We start from the raw sequence: 18,849 nt of genomic DNA on the forward strand, positions 1-18,849 counted from the left end.
ATGTACCTTTTATAGCCTACACTTTCACATCACTAAATTTGGTGTTTATATTGTCAGTAATGTAATGATCCTGAAATATCCAAAATGCACCTCTTTGATTGCTTTGTCTCTGCTGATGACTGTTTTGTTGTTGTTATTTTGTAATCTCTTTTTTTAAATGCCAGCTGGCTTAAAATATTTTGATCAGGGAAAATATCTTAAAAATAATTTAAAAAAGCAACAAAAATAGCCTAGCTAAACAAGAGGGCAGTAGAGTCAACACAGTAACAATGTTTTCGTCTCATGTCTGCAGGCAGCTCCATTTGACTTTGAGGATGGAGATGTGTACATGTCGTCCCATGAGCATCGTTTCCGCATGTTCAGCTCCGTGGAGTATGAAGGGCAGCTGTACATGACTCCACAGAACTTCATCGAGTCGGTCACCATGAGCGAACCCAGAAGTATGTTTAACTGACTCACAAATGAGCCTTTACACTTGAGTTTAAAACTTTTGGCCTGGGAAAGAGTATAATAAAATCAATGGGAGTTGTATCCATATTTGAGACCTAGATTGTTGTTGTCATTTGTATATCCTCCTGAGACCCTGTGTACTCATATGAGGACATCACATTTTGGGCTTACATGACCTTATACTTCATTCTACTTAATGTAAACCTGTTGTCCTCATTCGTGGACACTTTTTTGTGCCATCTAGTGGTAGTAACAGCACAATACACTAATTGATGTAAAAACAAGATGGCAGCCATCTCTTCCAAGTCAGTCTGCAGCCGATTCTGGCACAAAAGTGCCCACGGTTTACATTTTATACGGTAACAAATTTGACCAATTTCAGCAACAGTAACAAGCTAAGACGCTGTTAATTTGGAAGTGCTTGTTTGAGGACATTGGGACTTAATTATCATTGACAATTTTAGTTTTTTATACTTATTGTGTCCTACTGATCCCAAATAGCTAGGAGAAATTAAAAATGCATATCTAACAAGAGTTCGGGTCTTGGGAGGATATTGTTTCAAGAACATGCTCTCCTAGCCCAAAATGTTTTTGAACTTGAGTTAGGAAACTGACTCACGAGTAACTCAAGATTGTTACTTTGAGAGAAATTACTTTCTGTATTTGTGTTTAAGCCGTTTCAGTTTGACATAGCTATACAGGTATGACCTGGGTCCTATTTACACATGGCATGAAGGGAATACCCACAAAATGACCATTTGTATATCAATTAGTCATGCTGTGTTACTTAAAAATTCATGAAGAAAACTATTGATTTATGGATTGGGGACCACGTTTATCAACAGCAAAGCTATCTCAAGACATCTATTTACCAACACTCACACAACTCCTGCAGTAAAATCAAAGTCTCATTTATGCAGTGGTTTGCTCAGTGCTTCCCAAACACATGGATTTTCTTTAAAACCTTACTATTCAAAAGTACATTTAAAGTGAAACTTAACTGTGCTCTCTTCAAAGCCAGACTTCAATATTAAGTTGTATTTTTTTTTAACAAAAATGCATGTGTTTGGGAAGTACTGTGCATATGACTGGATAAATGAGACTTGATTTATACTGCTTTAGTTGTTTGAGAGTTCGTAAATGGAGTTTTGCTGTTGGTAAATCGGTCCACAATCAATCAATAAATTAATATGTTTGCTGTTTTCCGCAAAGGCATGCAACAAAAACAGTTTTCTTTATGAATTCAAGGTAACACGGCATGACTTATTGATTTATAAATGGTCATTTTGTGGGCGAAGTTTTCCTTTTACATGCCTCTTACATGTGGACTGTATCTAGATTTTAATGGATTACATCAACACATGACATCATGCATTAAATGTTACTTTCCCTAACAGTACAAACTCATCCTGTTGTTTTACCATGTAAAAGTATTAATTTTACTGAATATTTGTGCGGTGGTTGAATCCAAATCTTTTAAGTTTAGTTTTATTTTCTGTATTTGTTGTACTTTGCTGTTAATGTTTTTTGTTGTTGTGCTTTTGATAACTAATTTGATGTTTTTAGCTTCTATCTAAAATGGATGTCAGATCCAGGTGTAAAATAGATCCTTTTCCCCCCTAAAACTAAGTTTTAAAACACTTTGCTGGGTTTAAACACATCTTTGCTGTTTCTGTCAGCCTGCTGCCAGTTGTAACAGATTAGCCCTGGCCAGCCAGCCTCAAAGCAGATGGCTTTACAGCTATTGTTTAGTCTGAGGTTAATGTTAGTCAGACACACACACATACACATACATATACACACACACACACACACACACACATACACGCACTCGACTTGTCCACATTCCAGTTGCTCACATTCACCCTCTCTCTTAGCCAGTAAATATGTAAACCAGACACTTAACTTTTTCTTTTTACTTTGTGACAACTGTTTTAGAAATGTAAAAGTTGACGTTGGTTCAAACACCCGTCCAAAAGAGCTGCCATTCCTCTCTTCAGCGGGCATGTGATTGTATTGCGTGCAAACTGTGCACCTGTATGTGTGTGTTTACATCTACCCTGGCTCACTGACATACGATACAGCCGCACATACCCTCTCAGCAGCCGACATCCTCTAATGCCCCCTTTGAAGTTGAATTAGATGAACTTTGTTGTATAAAACAGAACAAAAGTAGTATGTGCTTTTACGGGGACATTCCACATACTACAAAGACAAGCACGGGGCACTTTAGACGGTACAAATGGGCTTGTGATGATGACAGTGTATATACAGTGAGCGTGTCTGTGTGTGTTGGTGTGTGTGTGTGTGTTGTGACTGTACCCGGCACATTAAGACCCATTTCTAGATCATACAGATGCTATCTTACCAAGCCCACCCAAACTCTCTTCTCCTCTTTCCCCTCTTCTTCTCTTCTCTTTTGTCTCGTTCCCTGGCAGACAAGAGGCCCTGGAGGTCCCTGGCCAAACAGGTGGGAGACACACTCTTAATGTTTCTCTCTTCTGCTGTTGCAGGCATCTGTTGCATGTTACATCTGTTGCAGACTCTGCAAAGTTCAAATGCTGGTTTTGCCAGGATTGTTGAAAAGCTTTTTCATGTAAATGTGAAGATTTTACATGTTTAGTAGCATCAATGCATGATTGCTCATCATTATTGGTTTTTGTTGTCACTGTATGTAAAGAAAAAACAGGTGAAGGAAGCCTTAAATGGCCTCCATGCTGCATTTATCACTGGATGCTGTGCAAAGTCTGGCATGTTTCTATTTGCAATAGTGCACAAAACACAAAATGTGTGCTGCATGGCACAAAGACTGATAAAATGTCAACATTTGAAGTCATTTGTGAGAAGACAATATGTGAAGTAGAGCAGGGGTTCCCAACTTGCCGGCTGAAATCTTAATTTTATTTGTAACAGTTAGCTGGTATTGTGTTTATCTCATGACAAGGCACAACATGTTCAATGCATTTCCTGCCCCAGATGTTTACATCCAATAGAGGTTTTCTTGTTCCCTGCCTTCCCGGTGCATTACCTATGGCACTTGTTTATCTGTGGAAAGTGTGGCTTGCATGCAGTACACATTTGCATCACTCCCCTCTGCAGTGGGCAGGAATATGTGCTGTGTTACCCACATGGTCGTTCTATTAAAGCCAGAGATACAAGCAAAACAGATACATGCTAATCAAATGTTGCTCCATAGCGTCACCTTTGGTCGAAGGCTCCACAGGGTTACCTATTTACAAAGTGTACATCTAAAGTATTAAAAGAAGAAATATGAAATGGTACATATATCATCATATACATTCAATAGACTTTTACTTAAAACAAATTCTTTGTTTCCTTATCACTTAATTGCAAAAAAAAGGAAACAATACTAGAATAAACTACATGTAGAGATGGTTAGTTATTTTTGGGAATCCTTTCACTCTTTCCTGGCACGGTACACTCTCTGTTTCTGTCTATGCAAATGTCATGTTTTGAAGTTTAAAGGTAGAAATTCATTGCTGTATGGCACAACTCACTTAAATTGTGTAAACTGTGTTTTTGTGTGTGTCAGGAGCTGGAGAAGATTTTGTCAGAAACTCCCCCAGTATGGAGAGGATCCTCCAAACTGTTCCGCAACCTCAGAGAACGAGGTCAGAGAGAGTATACACACATACACACACACATGCACACAAACAGGAGCAAAGGCACCTTGAGTACATTTGCACTCACTACAGTAATTCAAATGCACACACACACACACACACACACACACACACACACACACACACACACACACTTAAATAACACATATTTCATTGTTATCAGAGAAGTCAGATAATAACAAGGTCAGTGAATGTTGCTAGATTAGGATTTGGAGTTATTAGCTGTTACAGTTTTATTTGCTTCATAGATATTCTCAATATACTAATTTCACTGTAACATAGTTATAGCAGCATTCCAACCTGGCAGTTTAATTTTCTGTTGATATAAGGAGTAAATTAGTGACAATTTTCACCATGTTACAGCATTTTTGCAGCTTCTCAGCACACTTGCTTTTATGAATACCAGGGCTTACCTGACGATGTGTGACTAAATAGCGCTTGTGAGCTTGTGTGTGTGTTTGTGTGTGTTTGTGTGTGTCACTGTAGGTGTCTCTAATCCGGGGTTGGAGCCATGCTGTCCTCCCTCACAGCCAAACAACCTGCTGAAAAAACTAAAAATAAACCTCCTCTCTTCTCCTCTTCTCCTCTCCTCCTCTCCTCCTCTCTCCTCTTCTCTCCTCATTGCATATGGGAACAGAACAAATTATACAGCACCAAAGACAGAGAGAGAGGGAGAGAAGCTCCCCCTAATTAAAGCATTTGCTTCGGGAGAGTGTAACAGAGGAATCACGCAGTCTGGGAGTGAGTCCCCATAGTGATAATTACACACTCACACACACACACACACACACACACACACACACACTGGGAGATGCTAAATATAACATCTCTCTTCCTCTATGAGGATGTTTTACATCTTGTAACTAATGTGTGTAAGTGTGTGTGTGTTTCACGTTTACACTTCAGGGACCAGTATCCATGACTTTTAAATCAGAGTGATACAGAAAAAGCAGAAACAAAAAAAGAGAGGAAATTTAAAAAGTGATGAAGAGCAGAAAGTGCAGGAGAGTAAAAGGAAGAGGACATGAAAGAGACATGAGGAGTGAGGAAGAGGAAATTAGACATGTAAAAGAGGAGTGGGGTGAAGTAAGAAACTGAAGTAGTAGATGGAGTGTAAAGGGACAAATATACACAGGAAAACAGACAAAGTAGAGGAGGAATGAAGGAGAGCACAAGGAAAAAGAGGAAAGAGAAAATCCGTAAACCTATCCTAATTCTTCATGGTAACTTGGTAAGAGGAAGAGACTGTAGTTGTATACAGTGCATGTCTATTCAAATTGTTGATGGCATATTGCCAAGACCACACACACACCAACACACACACACTCGCGCACGCTCACTCACTATCAGCATTCTACAATACCTCTCTATGTAGTATGTACAGTGTACTTATTTGCTTGTATTACCTCAGAACCACGCATTTTTCATCCACACATTTATTCAATTCAGCTTTCTTACAATGAATAAGCTGTGTATATGTGTGTGTGTGTGTGTGTGTGTGTGTGTGTATGTGTGTGTGTGTGCTGATGTCAGGACATGCTCTCCTCTCCATGCCATGATGAGCGAGGACAGTTAAAATCCTTGGGATGGCTTTGGATTTCTGAGAATGACAGAGCTATGTGTCAGACGAAGGAATGCATAGAGTTGCCTCAACATTGCTCAGTGTGTGTGTGTGTCTGTGTGTGTGTGGTGGGCTGTCCAACATGTCAGTATTAGTTCGGCCTGTCTTACACAGTGATCTGGCACAGTACTTCAGTTTAGAAATGTATTCAGTGTTGTAGTGGCTTCATGGTTAGGTGGTTATTAGTTTACCATTGCGGTCTCAGCATTTACATGATAGACTACAGTTCATAGTAAATTTAAATGCATGATGTCAGCTGTCCATTATATCAGTTGTATGAACATACCTTACACAGTTACCTTACAAGTTATTGGTTTATCTTTTACCCATGGTAAAAAAAAGTTATAACTACAACTGTCTCATAACTTGTCTTGAGACATTGAGACATCATATGTGATACTGGCTTATGCAAGTAGACCTGAATTTTCTATTTTTTGTTTACTATCATTTTATTTACTATCATCTAATCAACTTGAGTGGATTAGCAAACTAGGAGTGTCTGCTGTATGTGTGGAGTCGGTGGCAGTTGTCAGGACTGATGTGGCCCTGATAATTAAAACAATCAGCTGAAATCTGCAGGACACTGTGGTGTTGATTCTCAGTTAGATTCGATTAACCAGCAACGCTTTCATATTACAAGGGAGGAAATGTTTTTCTCTTGATGTCAGAAGTATTGCATGGCTCTCAGTGGATCTTAAAGCATTGTACCTGTGAAGTGGCAGTGATCAATTAGATTTCAGTGATCATAAATTAGTGCTACTGTTCTTAAAATCTTCATGCGTAATAGTGATCTCCTGCCAAACTGCTGTTTAACTTTTTAGGCAGTTAAGGATGTGTAATTGAATTTGAAATGTACAAACCCATAGGAAATATTAATAAATGCAGAAATAAATAAGTAAATAGCATACATAGTAATTCAATTTTTTTCAGACTGATCATTGACTTTGACGTAAAAAGTCTTTCTTCTAATGATAGTTACTACATGGGTATCAGTGCCCATCTTTTTATTCAGCAGCAGCATATCACTGAAAGTAAGTGAGTGTAAACATGCAGAATGTGTTTTAGAAACCTGAGTAGTTTCAGAGTGTATCTCCTGCTCTTTGCACAGCTCAGGCTACATGGGGAAAAGAGAATCCAGTTCCAAACCAGCTCCTCTACACAATGCATTCGGGCATCAGGAAAACACAAGGCTTACACAGGTTTCAGCTGGTGTCATGTACACCTACACACATACACACACACACACACACACACACACACGGGGGAAAGCAGTGTCCCATAACACTCAAGCGAGTCACCCTGAACTATCTGAACGATCAGGCAGAAAGCGAAAAAGAGGGAGCTAAAGAGATGAGATGGAACTACAAAGATTCCTAAATGGCCCAGAGGCAAGAAAGGATCACCTCCTAAAACATTTTTCACTTGCTTATCCAAACACAGACACATATACTTGCACACACACTCACACACACCTACCAGCCAGTGTCTTCACTCTGGACACTCGGGGTGTAGAAAAAGAAACGGTGTGTGGCCAAATGGCTGTTGGCAGCTCAGCTCCAGAAGACACATTTTAAGATGCTATCTTCATGAAAGGAAGGATTATGTGTGCTAGTGTGTGTGCGCATGTGTGTGCATGTGTCAGGAGGCCTATGGTCTTTGAACATCTGTAAACATTGTGTGTGTGTGTTGAAAGTGACCTTTTCCTTAACTCTCTGTCTTGGTCTCATTACCAGGCATCATCTCATACACAGAGTACCTGTTCCTGCTCTGCATCCTGACAAGTGAGTCAGTTCAGTCCCTCTACACATCCTCCTTCACTTCATCTCATCTTCTTCTCTCTTATTTTATGGTTGTCCTGCTTTACTGTAGCAGTGTGCTGTGCTTATTTTGGGAGAGGGTTAGCTGAGGTACGTGATATGAACTCTGCCCAGGCCCACCCAGAACTTGACGAGAGGCCATTATGACACAAATCTGGTGGTTTTCCCCTTCCCCTTGGGGTAAGACAGAAAGTGGGAGAGAGTCAGAGAGAAGAAAATAATACCTCTACTTATAACCTTTCAAAACTTAAATATAGAAAGGAATGTGACGCTTATTCCTCAAAAAACAACAACCTGTAAACGTATTACTCTCCACAGTGATGAGTGTAGCAAGTGAGTTAACAGCAATTTACTGCATTATATATCTAAACTCACTATTATTATACTCTATTATTTATATGAACTATACTGCCCTACCTGTGAGTTTTTGAGTTTTTGAGTGTTGTATGTATAGACTGAGTAAGCTGCACATTAATCACCCTTTTTGGGACAAATAGTGTCTGGATCTAAATCTGAATTTCCCCTTTACACCCTTAAAACTACAGTATGTCTGCTCTTTTTCCCACTCAAAATTAAACTCTTTTCTCTTCTGTAAACGATAAACAAACTCAAAAGCACCAATGTTCTGCTTTCTTACCTTTTTTAACTAATAAAGTAAGAATTGTAGCAACACTCAAGAAAGTCACAGGAGTTTAGTATTTAGTACTGGTCAGTGTGTTCGTATCAAACGAGAGGGCAGCCATTAACCATGAACACATTAATCAGCAGAGGGTTGGCCCTTTTGCAGTCTGATTTAATTTAATCAACGTTCATTTGAAATTCAGATTGAAATATTTTTAAAAAGTAATGGTTCTTAAATGTAATTTCAAGAGCTGTTATTGATAACTGAAATTCAGTTTCTGACTAATTCTGTGCTCATTGTACCTGCATCAGTTTCAAAAATGATACCAAGGCTATACCAAATAATTTAAAGCTTCAAAACTTTGTTCAGAGTGCTGACATTTGGATTGTAAACATTCAAATGCTGTGCAGCTTTTTTCATGTCTGTTGAATCTGTTTGAGCCCAGTGTTTCTGCACAGTTGCAGATAAAGATTAAGCTACAGTAATTTTATTAGCATTACACTATTTGTGGAATATTTGTGGCTGCGTTGGATTGTTTCTGACTCATGTGATACAAACATTTTCAATGACCCCATAGTGTTTTTAAATCCAAAAGGCAAAATTTATTTGAAAAAGAGATATTTATTGGTGTTTTTAGTCCTTCAAAAACATTTTTTCTTTGTGGTCAAAAACTCATTGCTCTCCTGCTTGCTTTACAAAGGGAGCACACATCTGTATTAACAGAGCGGTCTAGCACCATGCATTAAATTTATTTATTAAAGACAATTGATGTATAAAAAAGACTAATTCATTTAAGCAGACAGATCACGATAATCAAATATAAGATTATGTTTAATGATTTCTTACCTTTATTTAGGGTGATGACATCATAAGATAAATCTCAACAGAAGCTTTAAATCTAAAAAGAAGATGAATAATACCAAAATTAATATGTATGATGTCTTGGGCTTCCTTCCTCGAGGTGAGGGACAAACAAGGACAAAGGAGAAACAGTTCTTGTTTTGCTTGAAAATATCTTTATTTCAAACCAACATATGTGTTCTAGTATTTCTAGAATAAAAACATTAAGTGACCCAAGCTAAATCTGATTTGGCAGAACAACAACTGTACCTGATCTCTAAGAAATGGACAGAGTGATATAGAAAAATTCAAATGTTAACAGTAGCTCATATAGATTTATCCATCTGTCCCATCTCCCTTCTGTCTAGCCTATATGCCACTGCTTCCTATGCTATTACTGGATTTAAAATTGCCTTTAACACGCACACATGCACACATGCACACACTCACCCTACGTGCTCTCCTCTCTGTTCTCCAGAGCCCCACGCTGGCTTTAAGATTGCTTTCAATATGTTTGATGCAGACGGCAACCAGATGGTGGACAAGAGGGAGTTCTTGGTGGTGAGTCTCTGATACTGAGAGAAAATCCATGACTGAATTCATATGTTATTATTAACATCACCATCGCAAAAGGGCTAGGTTAGGATGCTGAAGATATTGACAATCAATGTGAAATGATTATCAGTAAAACAGGGAGGGACAATTCATGTTTTTATGTACCTTAAATCCCAGCTGCTTTAAGATGAAGCAGCTTTTTGCATTAGCAAAAGCATTAGCATTTAAAAGCTGACTTCCAGATCGCATTTACTAAAGACAGAATATGAAACATCTGAGTAGCCTCACTGTAATAATATTTCTTTAGATTAAAAACCTATAAGGGCTACATGTGTCTCACTCTCCCTGTAGGATGGGACCAAGAGATTTTTAATAGAAAGCACTGCTGCAGGCAGGAAGTGATCGAAGTCCCTGCGGAGGCTGGTGGGAGTTGGATGGTGTATAAGTGGGAGGGGGCGGTAACAGTTGAAGATCCTGTGGGACTGGGCAGTTGTGGGACCTAAAAAATATTCCCACAGTGAGGGTTTGGCGACAGGCTTGAATTTTTCTGACCTCTGAAGTTCAGACTTTGCCTAAAAATGTCATCTGTGGTCAAATGATTAAGTTTAATTAAAACCCCAAATGAACAACATCAGGCACTTTTATCATCTTCACTCTTGAAATATTCTCTTGAGATAGCCCTTTGTAATTGATACTGCAGCGTTTGGTTTAGTGCTGTAGGCAACCATTTCCATTATCAATTTGAATTAATGATAAAAATGTATTGAAAATCAGTTTTGTGTGTAGACTATAAAAGCTGCATTTGATGATGTTTTCAGCCCAGTACATTGAAAGCAAAATACAAAGCAATGACCACTTACTCTCCAAATTAAGATTTAATACTAATACAGCTGCAGTCTTCTGCCAGATGTGACCAAAAGTCCCATCAAAAGCTAAACTAGAAAACCAACACTCTCTTAATCATGTTGTCAGAAAGCCAATACTTGAATCACATCACAGACCAGCTTGAAAGAGTGCACGACTTTGTGAACTCAGTGAATGTTTGTACATATGAACATTTAAGCTTCAAACAGAGCTTTGAATCTGGCTTTGAATTGCAGACGAGATCCTCATTCTTTCTCTCATTACAGCTCCAGGAGATCTTCCGGAAGAAAAATGAGAAGAAAGGGAGAAGAGGAGATGCTGAGAAGTCAGCACAGTTGGTAAGAAAGTTGGTAACGTAAGTCGAAGGTGTGTTAGCGCAACAGTAAAACGACATTATTATAAGTCCTTATGGACATGGACGTCAGTAATGTTGCTATCATCATTGGGGTAAACTTGAAATACAAAGATCTAAACTGTCCTGGAGGTTCATTTAACAGTAAACAGTAAAGATCACTGTGAAGTTACTTCCCTCTTAAAGTGGCATTTTAATACATCCATTAGTGTAGAATGATGCAACACGTCTTAGTTACTGAAGGTGCAAAATGAATGCTGTGCCATGTGGATGTATTGAAAATGACACATCATCATCCAAGTTAATTGTCATCTGTATTTGAGCAAGTAAAGTAAGCTAAACCCTTCATGTAACCATGTTTCAGTGCATGCGCCGTATGGGAACAGTTTTTGACGATGTGGTATCACTGTGTTCTTGTTAAATTGGATACACTCTCAAAAGAATTTGTCCCATTCAACACTTGTGTGATTTTTTTGGAACAACACAGGTCACCTTGCTTTACTACACTGACTGCATTTGATGTTTATAGCTGCAGGTTTAACTTAGCCTGCACATAGAATATGAGCTGAATGATAAATTAGTCAGACTGGGTGAATATTGGCGTTTTACAGATATATGGATGCTGGCATATACAGCATGTCGGCTAATAAAAATCAAGGCAAGTCAGTTAAGATTTGTAGAGGTAATTTATGTATGTAAATGTAAGGGAGTCTTATCAAGAATGTTTGTTTGGGCTATCTGTTAATATAAAAAATAGGAATATGGGCATATATAACTTTGAAACTACAAATACAATGTAGAAATTGTAGTTTTTTTAATTTGAAATCCAGTTTTCGATGGGCTAAATTTAGAATTTCTTAGTTATCAAAAAGTTATTAATGAATAGTTTGTCTTTTAGATCTGTCCCAGTAAAGCTTTCAGCTCACAGGAAGTGCTATCAATAACATTTACAGTTAATTTTAATTATAAGAAAGAAAAACCTGAAGAATAAAAATGCTGCACTTTGCAAACCATCTCCGTGAAGGACAGCGCACAGTGTTGTAATGCGACGTGTGTGTGTTGTTTCAAAACATAATCACAGATGTGTTGAAAACGACACATCCCTCTGCAGAGCGTATCCACAGCCTCTCTGCATGTACTAACATGTCTTTTACCTTCTCTCCTCTCTGACTGCATGCTCTGTCCTCCTCTTTTCTCTCCCTCGTGTCTCTCTCTGTGTGTCAGAGTATGCAGCTCTATGGATATCAGGTTGCCCCCATGAACAGCGTATGTATCCAAAACCGTAACCCCTTAGCCTGCTTTCTGCTCTTCTTTAGATGGTTAAAGAAATGGATGGATGGACGAACAGAGAGCTAGCTGTTTCTGTCTGCTGGTTATTACATGCTACATGGTTTCCTTTGAAAAAGAAGATTGTACATTTGACAGCTTTTTTAAGATAATAGAACCAAATTTGGGACTTAAATATGGTGGCTATAAAGGGATAAGCAGTCATGGTAGACAGATGTTTTATGAAGAATATTGCCGAATATCTAGAATCTCTTGTAAACTCTTTGTTGAATGTCATAATTTATTTATTTATTTTTTGTGGTAAAGAACATTTTTAACTTACTTTGCATCTCTCAAGATTAGGAAATATGATTAAAGGAGTAGTTCAACATTTTTCAAATACTCTTATTGCAAAGAGATAGGTCAGAAGATCAACACCACTCTCATATTTGCCTGTTAAATATGAAGCCAAAGCCAGCAGCTTGTTAGCTTAGCTTAGCACAAGGACAAGAAGCCTGGGAAACAGCTAACTTGGTTCCGTTCAAAGGTGCTGAAATCAGCCTAGCAGCACCTCTAAAGCTGAGTAACACACTCTATCTTGCTTGTTAAATTCGTACAAAAACCAAAGTGCAAAGACGACAAGATGTGGTTTTATTGGGCGGGATGTGTGTTTGACAATACCTTGGGTGGGTGCATGACTTTCTGAAGTCTCTGCAGGTTTTTGGGACACCAAGACTCCAGGAAGTCACTGTATCTAGCACTAGGCTCGCTGTCTCGTCCTGCTTCCAGCCTTTATGCAAAGCTAATCGTCACCTGATTCTAGCTTACTGCACGACAGTGGTATTAATTTTCTCATCTAACTCTCAGCGAAGAAGCATATTAGAGTATTTCTGAAAATGTTGCACTGTTCCTTCAGTTTCACTGTAACTTTTTGAATATTGCAATTCACATGAACATATATCACTGCCTCTGTCAAATTACAGTGGTATGGTAGGCCATAGAAATTAAAGGGATGGAGCAATGGAGGGAGGTATGGGGACAGGAATTATTAGGCATAATAGGTTCATGTAATAGGCACATTTCATTGACAGTTTCTCCAATTGATGAAGCTTATAATCCAACATCAGTTCCACAACCTGCTGGGTATCTGGCTAATCAAGTATTTGCCTTATTCTGCGGACTCTTGTTGATTTGTTTGTCGTAAATGTCAATTACAAGCCTTTACCCTGACCCAGTCCACCTGATCCTCTGTTGTCAGTAAAATGTACACAGTAGACTCCTTGAAAGGATGGATGGATGGAAAGAATAAGTGTGACAGAGAGAGAGAGACTTCTTTCAAGACAGGGTGTCCATCTGTCAGGTCAGCTGGGTGATTGATCAAGGGATGATGGCAGAGGTTGGGATGAATGGAGAGAGGGATGGCAGCAGAGGAGTAATAGATTTAAGGGGTCAGGAGAGATGAACTCTTACAAAATGAGAGTGATGTGATTTGGAATGACTTGAGGCACTTTAAAGCTCTAAACACAATCAGACACTGTCCAGTGTGGACTGTTTTAGGACACGTGCTGTGTGTGTGTTCTCGTTGGAGGTTTTGTTAACGAACAGAGAGATTTGTACTGAAGGAGGTCCAGGCGCACAGACAGAAAGTTGCTTGTTACTAGTTGTGTGAGCATATTCACACTTACATAAAGAAAGCAAACAGGTGACATTTGTCTTCTGAGTGGTATGATATCAAACATTTAACCTATTGCTTTTCAATGGAGAGAAAGATTTATACTTTCACATAACATTAAGACTATCTCGTTAAATTTCTGTTAAAGTGGCAGTCTCGAAGATTTCATTGCTGGATGACTTGGCCACACCTGCAGTTACTGGTTGTAACAGCAAATGCAGTTTAATACTACAAGTGACAGAGTTAATAAAGAAGTCAAGCAATAATTGGCCTTCTCCCATCATTCCATGAGCAACAGTGATCTGATGTTATGATGCACACGGCCTGTTGCCTGCACATCTGCATCTAACAGCTCACTGTGGCTGCTCCTGACTGTTACATCGCTCCCTGCAATATGAAATGATAAAAATGCCTGTTGATTTGCTTTGTGGACACATATTTGATTATCAGTATCGGTGAATGCTCAGCTCACTGAAAAACACATTGCATTTCCTGTGACTACCTCAAAATAAAAGTCAGCGTGTGTTTAAACAGTTAAATCATTTTGTTTTAAAGCTGCAGCAGTAGGAAATGTTCGGTTTGCATCAACAGTAACTTAATACAGCATTTTTTCCTTGAATGTCACCCTTGACAACCAGATCATGATACTGCAGATCCTGATTTTGATTTTGATTTATTAAAGGGTTGTGCCCCAGATGGAGCCCAGCCAATTTGGGCTTACAAGACATTAGACAACAACAATCAGGGCAGGCAAATGACCAGTCATAGCATACAGTTCCACAACTTCAGCAAGAAAACATGTAAAAGCATTACATTTACTAAAAGGTCTTACAATGACAGATACATTGTTCTCTGTCTTAGTTTCCATGCATTTTCTTTAAATCTGCCTAAGGCAGAAAACCTTCTCATAAAAGAGACAGCACAACATATTACCTTCAGGTAACCCAAACAACTCGGGGTTCCTTGACTGAATTTTTTCAAACAAATGATTCCTCAAGAAACGGCACATGGGGCAATGAAACACAAAATAAAATTGTGCAAATATGTAAATATTGCAATACTATCATCATTGGTCCTTGGGCTCAATTACCATGTTGTGTTACCTTATTCTGCAATAGATAGTGACTTAAGAGACATTTATCAAATGAAAATCTTCGAGATTATAAATTTAAAGAAAAACTTCATGATTAATTCACTTAATGATGTCATACTTAGCAGTAGAAACTAAAATCAATATAATAATAATGGAATTTGGACACTGAAATACTCAATTGTCCTACATTGTACTAAAAATGTTCTTTATTTGCTCCTAATTTGCCCTTAAGATACACTGATAACCACTGTAGCAGTTTTCCCACCCTGGCTGGTAATGAATGCTTACTAAGAGAGATAGAATACAGTGCAGCAAAACTGCCAGGAGGATGTGTACTGTCCAGTAACTGTAGGCTACCAGCCAGTCTCTATTCTTTATTTCTCTCTGTGTCTCTCTCTTTTACACGCGCGCGCACACACACACACACACACACACACACAGACACTCCTCATCCTGTCAGTGTTGTGATGGATAGCTGCATTGTCACTGTGAAGTTAAGAGCGGTGCAGGGTCATGTTAAAATGACCACTGCTGCATTCTCCCAGGGGAGACAGGCAAGGTGGGTGGTCAGGAGCTCAGCACTGTGGTTGTCTTTTATAAAGCTCTCAACAGAAGCAGCTGGTTTTGTCTGGGAATATGGCAATATGTTCAGCTGGTTCACTATCAGGGATTACATAGGAAGACTTGCTTTTTGGTGGAAAAATTGTGTATTTGCTTGGGAGGTTAATTATGTATGCAAGATTTTTATTCTTTTTTTTATTTTTGATTGTGTTTGTTTCAGTACATAGGCAAAGTAACGAATGGTAGCTTTAGTAATTTTGATATGAAGGTCATACAGCAGATTCCTCGTACATAACCCTTGTTGTTTTTGTTAACCAAGAGTGTTTGTCTAAATCTGACCGTTCCTCCCTTCATTCCCATTTTGTTTGACACTAATAGGTTTTTATAGTTGGTGCTTATTACAGTTGATGGGGTGAATTTAGTTAAATCAGACATTACAAATGGGTATTACTCTTGTAACCTGAACATGAATTCTGAACATTTAAATTTTCTAGTTGTATTATCCATTTCTTCCGAATAAAAAAGTATTTCATCAATGTAGGGTTGGCAAATAGTTGAATGTCTATAGTTTGTTTTATGCCATTTAATGAGGATTTCCATATTAGACAATTCAATGAGCATCAGATGCCAGGTCAGAATTATCTTGATTAAGTATTTACTGTTTATTAATGTTGTATATGACGCTGTTAATATATAGTATATGTACTGTAGATGTAATGGATTTTAAAAATCAACCTTATGAATCTGTTTGTACATTTTGAGATCTCATAGAGTGAATTTAAGTAGCTTAAGTTTCCTTCCTGAAGTGGTTGAGTTGTAGGTGAACTGACCCTGGCCCTGCTTGACCGCTCCTACAGGTGCTAAAAAAAGACAGTCAGGAGTTTGTGGCGCGGAGTTACTGGGACATTCTGAGGCGAGGCGCCAGTCAAGTCCTCTTTTCTGACCTTGCGGAGGTACACAGACCCAACTGTCCTCTGTCCCTACATCCCTCCATTCTCCATCCCTCACTCTTCCTCTTCAGTTCCCTGTAGTGGAGGCCGATCCTCCAACTAGCTCCATAGATCTAAAATAATACCACCAAGCTTGGCCAGAATAAGACCGGAAATGTTAACCTTCAGCATAAAAGTTTTGAAGGTCTTAATCTTTGACTTTTGGAGCAGTCATGCCTAACAACTCAACATTAATGTGGAAAATGTTAAAATTTTGTTATTGATTATTTCATGGCTAAAAGAGAAAGAGCCAAAATATTTGTCAAAATAGGCTTGTTTCAAAAAGTCATTTTCTGTCTAACATTTTTATTCTGGTTTTGCTTGATATTGATAATTTACTTGTCATCTTTCTGTCTTCCATTCTTACCTCAACATTATTGTTTATATGACAAATAGTTTGCTTCATTGTTTTACAGGCCTAAGTAGGGTACAGAAACTACCCTCATTTCTCCATTCCCTTTCCCTGTGTGAAATGATTTCTGTTTGGATGACCTCTAAAAGACTTCCTCGTACTAAGCACAATATGTTCATCAAATTGATCTCTTTAAAAACTGAGAGGAAGTTGTGGAGTAACTCAAGGCTCCTTCAGAGTGTCTTCCCCATTTCATTGTGTCACTCATGTATTCCTGATGAACAAATATGACAAGAACTTTTTCATATTTGTTCTTATTGATTATTATTTCTAAAGAATTGTATCTTTTGCACTTGTGTGACAATATAGATCTAGTATTGGAGGTTAGATGATAGATATTGTAACGTCCAAATTCTGATAACCTGTTCTCTTTCCCACCTGCCTTCTGTCATTTGGTCTCTTCGTTATGCTTTTGTATGTGTATCTGTGCCTTGTTATCTGTGCTGTGTTGTGGCTAGTGCCGTAGCTTTGGTGCCAATCACTCTCCGTTTACACCACAACATGTTTAATGACAGTGGTAACTGGATAAGAAGGCTGATTGCAGAGCACATACAAAAACCCTGATCATCACAGCACTACCCTTATACTGAATATGATTTATGAGTTATTTTGAGTACCGTAGTCTGTTGCTTTGTACTACTAAAGCAATTAAAACCAAATGGTGACCACCTCAGCTATCTTTGGCTAGCAGGCTATTGATAGTAACTCTCAAAAGCTTCTACTTCAAAGGCTAGACATCTTTAATGTTATTTATCAAACATTTTGGACAGAATTAATAGCAGACTAATCCAGCAAAAAATGCTGAGATATTTCACTAAAAATCAAAGAATCGTCAACCTCTTGGTGGCAGTAGGGGAAAAATCAGGGATCACAAGAATTCATCCTCTGGAAAATGTGAATATCTGTACAAAATTTCATCACAATCCATCTTGTAGAGATATTTTAGTCGGTACCACAGTGGTGATCCAACCAATCAAGAGACATTGTCGTCTCTAGAGCCATGGTGCTAGTGTGACTAAAAATCTGTTGAACACAAACAAACAGGACAAAAATAAAAGCCTTTTTTGCATGGGTAAAAATGTAGTGTACTTGCAGAATCTTACATTTTGGCAGTTTGTGCATGACCTTCTCAAATTGTCTTTCCGATATATCCAACAAAAGGTGAAGCTGTTGGTAATGATTAATAACAGCTAACAGTGCTAGCAAGCTAAGTGACTAATGACAGGCTACGTGCTGTGGTGGCAGCGGAAGCTGAGGTGGAGATAATGACAGTGGAGGGTAATGGGACTGACCTTGTATTTACACCGAGCAGCCTTTCATCTGCCGGGATGTCAGACGGACAGAACAGACGAATCAGACAGGGGGTTGGATGGAGGGGGAGGAAAATAAAAGGGAGACAAACAAGGAGATTAAAAGTGTAAGGGTTTAAAACATTAAAAACATCACCCAAAAAGTGAGACATGGGGACACAAATACAAGAAAAAGGGATTATTTAAAAAGAAAGGAAACACAGGAATTGCAACAAATCTTAAAGAACGCCAGATCAGATAAGCAGAAAACCTGAGGGTGAAGAAAAAAGGGGAAGAGATAAAATCAGGGAGACAACAAACAGGTGAGAGAGGCCCCAAGAGGATGACACAGGTCAGCAGAGAGAGCAAATGTTGAAGAACAAAGTGGGTGGGGAGAGAAGAGGTTCGGGAAACACATTTAGGGGGAAAGAGGGATACAGGTTGTATTTAGAGAAAGATGTGTTTACTCAACAGATTAGTCACCATTATACCTCTTTGCTTTTGTCTGGAGAAGGAGGGACTGACAGGCTGAGAAGAAGGGAGGGAGGGAAGGGAAGAGCAAATCACCTCTGTGTTTGTCAGGTGAAGGAGGTACTGACGGGCAGCATGGGGAGAAAGGAAATCAGAGCAGGGGCAGGATACAAGGGAAAGACGTGATAGGAGAGGGAAGGAAACAGAAAGAGAGAAGGTAGAAGATAAAATAGGAAAATAAGAAAAACAGGTCGGTGGGAAGAAAGGTAGAGTTTGCTGTTTTTTTTACCCTGGAAGGTGTGACTGACTGACAGTCTGACTGACTTGGCTT

General features: G+C 38.7%; 1 protein-coding gene across 7 annotated transcripts in view; it reads left to right on the forward strand.

The window, feature by feature from the left end:
• The window catches only part of micu3a (mitochondrial calcium uptake 3a), a 34,005-nt gene that overhangs the window by 5,522 nt on the left and 9,634 nt on the right, over positions 1 to 18,849 (forward strand). For 3 of the 7 annotated variants that reach the window (XM_078165940.1, XM_033624403.2, XM_078165945.1), the window contains exons 2-9: positions 293 to 440; positions 2,889 to 2,920; positions 4,004 to 4,082; positions 7,449 to 7,496; positions 9,473 to 9,555; positions 10,680 to 10,751; positions 11,990 to 12,031; positions 16,215 to 16,310. In XM_078165940.1, coding sequence (XP_078022066.1) covers positions 293 to 440; positions 2,889 to 2,920; positions 4,004 to 4,082; positions 7,449 to 7,496; positions 9,473 to 9,555; positions 10,680 to 10,751; positions 11,990 to 12,031; positions 16,215 to 16,310 — 600 coding nt within the window. The remainder of the gene's footprint in view (positions 1 to 292; positions 441 to 2,888; positions 2,921 to 4,003; positions 4,083 to 7,448; positions 7,497 to 9,472; positions 9,556 to 10,679; positions 10,752 to 11,989; positions 12,032 to 16,214; positions 16,311 to 18,849) is intronic. The other 4 variants (XM_078165946.1, XM_078165949.1, XM_078165953.1 and 1 more) reach the window with 2 other exon arrangements.

The sequence above is a fragment of the Epinephelus lanceolatus genome, chromosome 3, assembly GCF_041903045.1.
Source record: "Epinephelus lanceolatus isolate andai-2023 chromosome 3, ASM4190304v1, whole genome shotgun sequence".
Lineage (NCBI taxonomy): Eukaryota > Metazoa > Chordata > Actinopteri > Perciformes > Serranidae > Epinephelus > Epinephelus lanceolatus.